The sequence below is a fragment of the Choristoneura fumiferana genome, chromosome 14 (assembly GCF_025370935.1).
Source record: "Choristoneura fumiferana chromosome 14, NRCan_CFum_1, whole genome shotgun sequence".
Classification (NCBI taxonomy): Eukaryota; Metazoa; Arthropoda; class Insecta; order Lepidoptera; family Tortricidae; genus Choristoneura; species Choristoneura fumiferana.
In genome coordinates, this window is record NC_133485.1 from 5,289,586 (window position 1) to 5,300,162 (window position 10,577).

At 44.3% G+C, this 10,577-nt stretch overlaps 1 protein-coding gene across 1 annotated transcript; it reads left to right on the plus strand.

Moving 5' to 3' along the window:
* Nucleotides 1-569: 569 nt before the first annotated feature.
* Nucleotides 570-9,352, plus strand: LOC141434801 (probable beta-hexosaminidase fdl). Its single transcript, XM_074097244.1, has 2 exons — nt 570-1,069; nt 2,518-9,352. The coding sequence occupies exons 1-2, from the start codon at nt 891-893 to the stop codon at nt 4,340-4,342; spliced, it is 2,004 nt and encodes a 667-aa protein (XP_073953345.1). The 5' UTR covers nt 570-890; the 3' UTR covers nt 4,343-9,352.
* Nucleotides 9,353-10,577: the final 1,225 nt, after the last annotated feature.

Genomic DNA, 10,577 nt, shown 5'->3' on the forward strand with positions numbered 1-10,577 from the left:
GTGCAATGCAAGTACAGTCAACAAAAGTACAGCCAGCAAAATACTTAAAACAAATGTTTCTGTAACGGTGGCGCTTCACTGACATATTCACCGAAATATTTGCGTGTACGAAAGAGATGTACTGTATTTCATTTCTAGGATGAGCGATAGCGCAACGCGAATAGACAACGCCAAGTCAAGTGCCACGATAGTAGAAGATCCGAACTTGAAAAGATCTGCACCGGTCTGATAATAGAATGAAATGTAGTTTATAATAAATTTAGTATATTAGTAAATATATTAGAAATGGTTTTGCTAAAAAAATCATGGACAGGCAATTATTTTTTTAAAACTTTTAATAGTTTTTAATTAAATGCAGACAACCCTATATCAACGTGTTCACAATGAAACAGCGGTTACGTTGATAAACAATTTTTGTTCTATTATCTAATCAAGTGAAAGTAACTGGCATCGACATAACTGTTTGAGTTTATACCTGGCAACCCAGTAGTTCGTCCAGGTAAACAATAGCAAACCCAACGTCTACATATTCTATAGGTTTTATACTTTAAGTTAACATAAAAAAATATTTATCTCAATGATGCAACAAAAATGTATGAAAAATATTTTTTGAAAAATAATTAAAAATAGCATGTCCAGGATTTTTTTCGCAAATCCATTTGTAATGTATTTTCTAATATACTAAATTTATTATAAAATAAGTTTCATTCTATTATTAGACCAGTGAAGATCTTTTCAAGTTCGGATCTTAAACTATAAGTTATCTGTGGGATCCTGTAATTGGTTGTGTTGCTGTTCACACTACATTTTATTATATTGTGTTTTTAGCTGTTGCTTCTCCTTAAATAAATAACAAAAGCATATTTGTTTCCAGGTGAAGAACCGATGAGATGGTGACGTGGAGCGAAGCGATGGGGCGCAGCGCCGTGGGGCGGCAGTTCGCGGGCGTGGGTCGCCTGCGCCGCGCCCTGCTGCTGCTCGCCGCCGCCGCGTGCACCGCCGCCGCGCTGCTCTACTGGCGGCAGCAGACTGACGAGCGCGCGCGCCGCCCGCTACACACCATGTACTCGTCAGTATCAGTCTCTTAAGCTTTTGATACCGCTCCTCCTCCTCTTAGAGAGCGTAATCATCGTTGTCTCACTAGATGGCGCTGTTGGTTGTTTTTAGGTATGGCTTTCAAAGCTGTTATTACGGGCGTGCTCTACACCTAAACCGTGCCAATATCGAGCAGCACAGTGTTGCATAGTCCCGTTTGAGGACAGGTTTCTGAAGACACTGTCTCAAAACACAAACATTCTGCCCCGAACGCATATTTGTCTTAATTTCGGATATTGCATTCACATTCTAATTATAATAACCCGCGTAGCTCACCCAAAATCTATGAGTTTGACATTCGGAGACTCACGCTCACTAGCGCTCTAGTGGTCATACGCGATAGCCCTCATTGACACCGCTCTTAGGAAACCGCGCCATTTTGTTTACATAGACAACGTTCTAGTGACGTCATTCACCGCTATTACGGTCGCTATAATGACGGCATTCTAGGACCAAGCTTTAGCCCATTTACATGCATTCGCATGCAGTTCGCGGGTGTGGGCCTCTCGTCAGTACCTATCACAATCTTTATGCCGGATTTACATTCAGCTGAATTCAGCAGGAAAGTGGACAGGACGAGTGTGAACACGATACTTCTCATGCCATTGCCACTCGCGATGCTTGGTGCTCCCCAAAGAGCGGTTTTTTTTTGTGCGGAAGGCAAAGGAGTGCGTGTTTACATTCTGCTCCATCTTCTACTTACAATGCAATGTTTCGATGGATGGACAGATAATTATCATCCACAATTTTCTGCGATGAACTTTCTTTTTCTTTCTTTTTTTGTATTTAATATCTTTTTAAATATCGAACATAATTATGTTATCTATATCGTCAAAAGACACCGCGGACGCTGTAATTATTTCGACGTCTGCCATTGCCGAAACTCGAAAGCGAAGTGAGTGGTAAGGCAGTATAGGTAGAGTCATTCACGATGACGCGTGCCGTATGGTTCTTATTACAATGTCATTAATGTCTAATTTTGCCAAAATCACGCGTCTTCTTGGATGGCACTAGGTATATACCTATATCGCATAGGTATAGGTATATGCATATGCAAACACAACACTCTAGCTCGATCCTGCTGCAGTAGTATCGAGTAAATTATTGCCGGCAGCACAAGGGGCAGATTGCTGAATGTAGTATTTATTACACACGCACGCGAGTGGCGAAACGAGAGATAAGTGAATGTGAAAGACCAATAACAACTGGCGCAGCGCTGGCTTCTGGAGAGGTCTTTTGAGCACGAGTCAAACGACATCATAAAGAACGTGACCTCACCACGAGAGTGTGAACAGAAACTCATAAGCCATCGGGTGCCACACGAGATATGAGGACACACGAATTAAAAAATAATATGTATTTTCTTGAAAATGCCCGTAATACTGCTGCCTGTTTCAATCAAAGCATTCTTTTGTTTTTCAGGGGCGACGAGCCTCAATGGACCTGGATATGCCGCAACGATCGATGCGAACGCTTGCTCGTATCGGAGTCGACGACGTTGCAGTCGCTGGCGACGTGCAACATGCTGTGCGCGTCGACGCAGCTGTGGCCGCAGCCCACGGGCCCGGTGAGCCTGGCCACGCTGGCCGTGCCGCTGCGCGCCGACGGGCTGGCGCTGCACGTGCTGGCCTCGCCGTCGCCCGAAGTGACCGACCACCTCGGCGACGCGTTCGCGCTCATGCGCGAGGACCTGCGCGCGCTCGAGCGCACCGTGAGCGAGGCGCGGCGCGGCGCCGCCGGCCCGCCGCGGCCCGTGCTCGTGCGCGTCGGCGTCAACGGCTCCGGCGACCCGCGCATGCGCCTCGACACCGACGAGAGCTACAAGCTGTCGCTCGGCCCGCACGCCGGCCGGCTCGTGGCCAACATCACCGCGCAGAGCTTCTGCGGCGCGCGCCACGGCCTCGAGACGCTGGCGCAGCTGGTCTGGGCCGACCCGTACGCGGGCTCGCTGCTCGTGCTCGAGGCGGCCGCCATCGAGGACGCGCCGCGCTTCAAGTACCGCGGCTTGTTACTGGACACCGCGCGGAACTACTTCCCGGTGGGCGAGCTGCTGCGCACCGTGGACGCGATGGGCGCCAACAAGCTGAACACGTTCCACTGGCACGCCAGCGACTCGCAGGCGTTCCCGCTGCGGCTGGCGAGCGCGCCGCAGCTGGCCGCGCACGGCGCGTACGGCGCGGGCGCCGTGTACACGCCGGACGAGGTGCGCGCCGTGGTGCGCCGCGCGCGGCTGCGCGGGGTGCGCGTGCTGCTGGAGGTGGACACGCCGGCGCACGTGGGCCGCGCCTGGGCCTGGGGCGCCGCCGCCGGCCTCGGACACCTCGCGCACTGCGTCGAGGCCGAGCCCTGGAGCGTGTACTGCGGCGAGCCGCCCTGCGGCCAGCTCAACCCGCGCAACCCGCACGTGTACTCGCTGCTCGAGCAGATCTACGCGGAGATAATCCAGCTGACCGGCGTCGACGATCTGTTCCACCTCGGCGGCGACGAGGTGTCCGAGCGCTGCTGGACGCAGCACTTTAACGACACGGACCCGATGGAGCTGTGGCTGGAGTTCACGCGGCGCGCGTACCGGGCGCTGGAGCGCGCCAACGGCGGCAAGGCGCCCGAGCTGACGCTGCTGTGGTCGTCGCGGCTGACGCGCTCGCCGTACCTGGAGCGGCTGGACGCCAAGCGGATCGGCGTACAGGTGTGGGGCGCGTCGCGCTGGCCCGAGTCGCGCGCCGTGCTGGACGCGGGCTTCCGCGCGGTGATCTCGCACGTGGACGCCTGGTACCTGGACTGCGGGTTCGGCTCGTGGCGGGACAGCTCGGACGGGCACTGCGGGCCGTACCGCTCGTGGCAGCAGATGTACGAGCACCGGCCGTGGGCGGAGGAGGCGGGCGGAGGCGTGGGCGGGGGCGGCGCGTCGTCGGCGGGCGAGCCGGCGGCGGCGTGGCGCGTGGAGGGCGGCGCGGCCTGCCAGTGGACGGAGCAGCTGGCGCCGGGCGGGCTGGACGCGCGCGTGTGGCCGCGCGCCGCCGCGCTGGCCGAGCGCCTGTGGTCGGACCGCGCCACGACCGCCGAGGCCGACGTGTACCTGCGGCTGGACACGCAGCGCTCGCGGCTGCTGGCGCGCGGGGTCCACGCGGCGCCGCTCTGGCCGCGCTGGTGCACCCACAACCCCACGCCTGCCTCTAGCTCCGCACCCCCGCTGCGGCCCTGCCCGGGCCCGCCCCGACCGAGCCTCGGTCGCAACGTGACAGTATAGGTGGAGTTCAAAAAGTTGGGACACCTTAACGATGGTAGTTGAAATTTCTATGAAAGTTTTCCGTAGTGGCACGAAAATTAATTTACGCATACAATTGTATTATTATGAGTAAAACTACTATTATATAGTGCTCCAACTGTTTGGTCTCTACCTATGTACTATCGAATCGACCGAATCGTGACCAACTGTGGAACCTTTTCCCAGAAACGCGTAGTGAAATCGCATTGCTTGACAAGGGAATTATTTACGAAACTTACTGTGAGAAAGTTCTATAGTGGATCAGGAATCAAATAGTTCGATTCCATAAGTTCAGCGAGTTAAACGCTTCTATTGTACATAATAAACTTGACGTAAGTAGACAACAGGGGCCGCATTGTTTAATGCAGACGTTTTCAACCGGTGTGCCGCGTATTTTTTTTTAGGTGTGCCGCGATTGCCGCGAAGTGTACGTTGCATTCAAACCATGAATAGCTTTGAGTGAGGAAATTTACGTTACTTTTGGGGTTTCGTACCTAAAGGTGTCAACGAGACCCTATTATTAAGCCTCCGCTGTCCGTTGTGTTACAGAATTTATGAGTATACTGTACGGAACCCTATACAGGCCAGTCCGACTCGCTCTTAGCTATTTTTAACTGGTGTGCCGTGAAACTTTGATGAACGAAAAGTGTGCCGTTAAAACCTCACTTTCGTATTAAATAGTATAAGTCTCAGACGGACGGAACGACACGAACTTCCATTTTCGAATTTCTTAGTAGACCAGCGGGTCTAACGCGTTGGCGCTAGCGGTCGCATTCATCGTCTCTTTCTACCCTCCTATAAGGCTATAACGCTTGACACAAAGAAGCGGTGACAACGATTGCGATTTCAAGTCCGCTAAACAATAAGGCCCCTGATTGACTAGGAATTAGTTACATAATCAGAAATCATGTAGGTAAGTAGATAGTTGAAATAATCGTTGAAATATTATAGAATTATGTATCCGTCTTCTGTATTCAAACATTAACATAACTATGGTTAAATTCGAATGTAACTAGCTACTCTGTTATAGTTTGTGGATACCTATTATGAAATCGAGGATCTCTTACTGCCAATTGAATTCGCTATATATTTCGTTTTTATGTCTGTTAAAATATGTAGCTATAAAGTGAAAATATACATCCTAACTGTAAGTAAATTTCGTAATACTTAATAGGTATTCCGGAAGTGATATTGTTAAGGCCCATCACCCTCGGATTAGTACAGTGGTATGGTAGTGAATAATGGTTTGCCATCGTATTTCGTCGGTAAAGTTCGTATTTATCCTGCTGTCTCAACTAGCTTACTGAAGTTTACTGAAGCTAAATACGAACTTATCGGACAAAATACGAGGGACATTTACTAGATCTGTAACCTCATAAGTTGTCAATTGACCTGAGGCCTTGTCTGTCTATTTTTCACCGACTCTCACTGTTAAAAGGATTAGGATGTGGGTAGAATGAGATAGTGAATTCAATCGCGCGCACGTTAGCCAGTAGGTACCATGAGCCAAATGAGCGGTCTATCATTTTTTTTTATTTATTCTGGAGAACCAACAGCTTACATACGGATTAAAGATAACAATACACACAGAAAGCCAATTACAGGTTTACGCCGATAATTTTTAAACAAGTTCCTATGAAATGAATGTCGCTACTCGAACTTTCAAGTTAACAGACACGTCTATTGGCCATGTTTTTTTATGACATGCAAACGATTATCAACTTTAGGGTGGTAGAGTGGTTGACCTCATATTTGACTGATGGTACCTCTGTGTTTATTACTGGCGCGCTTACTGTTTGACATTATTCAGTGCTGGCATGCTTGAATCTCAGCTTTTTATGAATGCTCACGACGAGCACCCTCATTTAATATAAGTGTGACGATTAATAAATAGCACAGCGTAATAATGACTAGTGAGGTAACTTGGCCGCCTAGAAATAATAACTACGCTCCGGGACAGTCAACTACAAAGAGTTCGATACGGTCAAAGTGGAGATAATGCGAAATCTATAAACACTCAATTGCAGTTCACCGAGTAGGTTAGGTGTGTACTCATAATAATACTAAATGATCCGTTAATTTTAATAATTTATACCATGTACAAAAACTAGCCTAGATTACTAATAGATAATAGGAAACTTCTATTTATGGGTGTTGATTTGCTCTAGGTACCCTAATATCCAAACCAGCTAAACATTGTTATTGAAATTTTGTACATTAAAAATATGTACAGCCAAATACGAGTGTTCAGGCTTTTTTCTTCCTAGTAAAAAGTAGATACATGTTGAATCAGTTAACTTGAAACTTGTACAGTGATATTATTGTAGTATGATATGCTATTATTGTTGATTTTTTAAGTGGAATAATACCTTGTATGTGATTTGGATAGCGGAGCGGATTCTTCCTTGCCAATCCACTAATCACATTTCAATCCGGTGTATTCCAAGTACTCCTACTACTGGTAATCATTCGTGTATAATGAATGACTGCCAAATAATTAGAACACTGGGTACAAAGTCATGGTATACCTCTCTAGTGATTTGAATTCTGGGCTCACGTAGCTAAAATTTTCGCAATTTATGTGCGAAAATTACATTTTGAATTTACCAAGAGCTTTGCGGTTAAGAAAAACATTGAGAACTTCAATAAATTCGCACCGGGCCCGCATGGAAACCATGGACCGTGCCCTGCAGTATATAATATAGATATTATTATATATATACCGATATAAATGACACCGAGAATAGGTAGTTTCGTAGTTTCAATCAACTTTACGTTCACTTCCCATTCTCTTTGTTATCTGATGCTCTTTCGTCCGTTCTGCAAATCCCCGCTTACCTTCAGTTAAAATGCACCCTTAACAGTTCTTTACTTCAGCGAAAACTTTGAGGACATAACCATACTGACTTCGTATTCAAATCTCATACAAAGCTATTTGTTATTTTTGCTCTTTAGATGTAACGTTTTGTACTCTTGATCATTGCACAAAGCTGTGGTATGCGGAGTCGGACACAATCGTATGAAAAATGTCTAGGATGGGGGCTAGTTCCGTCGAAATATAAATTTGTCACAGAGTTGTACGTACGTTTTAAGATCAAGAGGTCAAAGTTTCAAATAAATAGAAATATTCCATTAACTTGTCGAACGATATATTTAATCATTTAGGAAACTATACTCAGTTATTAGACTCCCACATAAAAGAGTAGAAAATAAACGCGGATGCTACTTTGTACCAACTAACACATTTTTGACGTAAATTGCTTGAGTATGGCAACATAATTACAGCCTTTTATCAACTTGCAATTAGTTGCAATGTTATTATGTGTGTTTACTTTATTTGTAAGTCGTGGTTAGGAAATTTGCAAACCATTTTCGATTGAGATGAAATTTAGCATATTTATATAAATCCGGTGACAATTAGAATAATCTGATAAATGGTGATGGTCGGGCAAGAACTTGAACTTTGACTTTGGTACGGAAATCTAATTTACTTACATGACAATGCAAGTACAGAGTTATGTAACAAGTAGAAGTAAAAAAAGCTTGTACGTAAATGTTTTTTAACGATGACTTATTATTTCGTATATTATTATGTAAATTAGTAAGTTCTTCTTTCATCTTTTTCCTACTCCTTTATGTGAGAGTCACGATCACTGCCATTTGCCTTCATGGAACTATTTCAATATAATAAATGCATTGGGAAAATTATATTAAAGGCCCTAACGATTACCTACAACGATATCATGCCACACTGAAGTAAACCATCGGGAAGCATCACGCTATCTTTGTTCTCAATAAACGCTAGTATGCTGACAATCAATGATGCTGACCTTTACCTTAGCATCAAGTAACAGTCAAAATGTATTACAGTTATAAAAAGTATACCTATTAAAATATTTTTTGGGTTAAAGCGTTGATTACATTGAGCGAATACATTGACTATGTCGACGACATAATGTGAGGGCTAACTTTGAAATTCGAAGTTCTTATCATACCGTTCCTCTTACTCTCCCATCACATGATATTGGCGTGAGCGGGGCGGCACGATACGAAGTTCAAGCTTCGTAGTATAAATAAAGTCTGCCACTTTCTGCTACTAAACTTCAGTGGCACATAATGTATAGTAGGGTTGACAACTACAATTCGAAAAAAAGGATTTGAATAATGAAAATAGTATGGTTGGCAATGGCAACCCAAATGTATTGCTACTCTCCCACCCGCTGAATGTAATCAAAGTTTACGATTGGCAACTATCACAATAAGCTAGAATATAGAATTAAGTAGATAAATATTATGTAGACAACCGATCTGTAAGCATTGGGGTTTTGAAAAGGATTCTGATAGAGATTCATCTTTTATTTTTAAAGTCAAATGTTAATTTTACGTACTTTTATTTTGTACTAGGTGGGTAAAGCTTTTGCGATGGTTGAGTTTACTCCTCGATGTTTTATTTTTGAATACCTTTCCGTCGTAATGGGTTTGTCAATTAAATCTAGTTTTGTTTTTTTTAATTAGCCTATTATGGTTGCCCACTGCTAGTTTTAAGTTACCAATTTTTAATACGGAAAATTCACGATTTCGTAGTTTAATTTATTGCATTTTGAAGTCAGCCAGTTATACGTACATATGAAAAACATATTAATTGTTGTTTGTAATAGAATAGGTAGGTTATAGGACCTTTTCAAAATCCTATTCAGGTTTTGTTTTTTGCCCAAGATTTTATTTACTCTATTAGAAATAGCAACAGTAATCAATCATGTGTAATTTTATTTTGGAAATCACATTATTATTTGTAAATACAACTTATAAATGACAAATGAATGAGTTGAGATTATTTATTTTGTAATAGTTTTTGTTTTGTAGTTTTACATCTATTTACCTAAGCAATGGGTGTGATCAATGAACAGGCACAATTTTGTACATTTGTATGCAATGTTTGGTGCTAAAGTGATTTTTGTGGTGTACTACAGTAAAATAAAAATTACAACAGTACATTTGTTTATATCACAATCTTCAAATTTGCCCCCTAAACCAGTCTGTGCAGTTCCACCAGAGTTGTGAATGATAACACACACAGTTACAAAAATAGCTGATTACACAAAAGGAGAATGAATGAAATAAATGATTTACTGTCATTTAGTGCAAATGGAAAATGGACAACTCGAAATTATACGTCAAAGCAGAAAAATTACAATTTGAAATACATCAACACGGAAAATTGAGCATCTTGAATATAGTCGAAAACTAAATCTTGTCCCATGGTAAAATTGACAAATTTAATGTAAGTACGCCGAAAAAAAAACGACCACTTGTATTTACATTTACGTACACTCAAAAATATGGCGAAATTAAAATATGTTCCACCCGAAATCATTTGTTTCGGGCCTACATACATATCAAGTTAATACTTGATTTAGACAACATTCATTTTCTCAAACATGGCATGAAATATTGACGTTGTGTTACAAATAATAGGCCGAGAGGCGAGAAGTATCGCGCTGCAGGTGCTGTGGCTCAGCTGCGTGCGCGCGGTCACTCTAGCGGCCTGCAAAGAGATTTCATACAACCTGCAGGCCGCTGGCCGGCAATGCGACCGTCTTTTGTTTCAACGCGCGCTCTGCGACACGCACGCGGCCCACGCCCAGCAACACCGCAGCACGCACAGCAGCACCGCCAGCAGCCAGCGCGACACGCGCGTACACAACACCGCGACCAGACTAGCGTCCCGCCAGCTTCATTTCTTATTTTATTTTATTTCATGTAATGTTTGAAAAAAGCACTATACAAGCCTCGGCCGGAACCTGGGGTTGCCGGCCTGGCATCCCTATCCTGTCTATATCTGCTTGGCCGGCAACCCCCTACTTCCCGGCCTCTACAGTAATGTACTATTATTGCTTATTTCATTTTGCTCCTACTTTATAATGGACAATATTCCATTTAGGTTTAGTGAGGGTTTTCACAGAGGCGAAATATCGCTAGATAGCTTTAGTATCAAGAGGTCCGTTTGACGTTTGACGTTTGCTCGTGATTGGTTAAAAAACTAAATGAGCCAATCGCAAGCAAACGTCAAACGTCAAACGGACCTCACGATAGTAACGCCATCTAGCGATATTTCGCCTCTGTGAAAACCCTCATTAATTTACAATAAAAATAAATTTGGTTGTAAATATTTTTCAGCACAATTATATTTTGACAAAATTCACTGGATGGTTTTTGG

What these genes read in the sequence shown, in the direction of transcription:
- LOC141434801 (XM_074097244.1), top strand. Translation starts at nt 891, where the DNA reads ATGGTGACGTGGAGCGAAGCGATGGGGCGCAGCGCCGTGGGGCGGCAG. An exon ending in CCGCTACACACCATGTACTC is followed by an intron (nt 1,070 to 2,517) that starts GTCAGTATCAGT and finishes TTTGTTTTTCAG; the next exon opens with GGGCGACGAGCCTCAATGGA.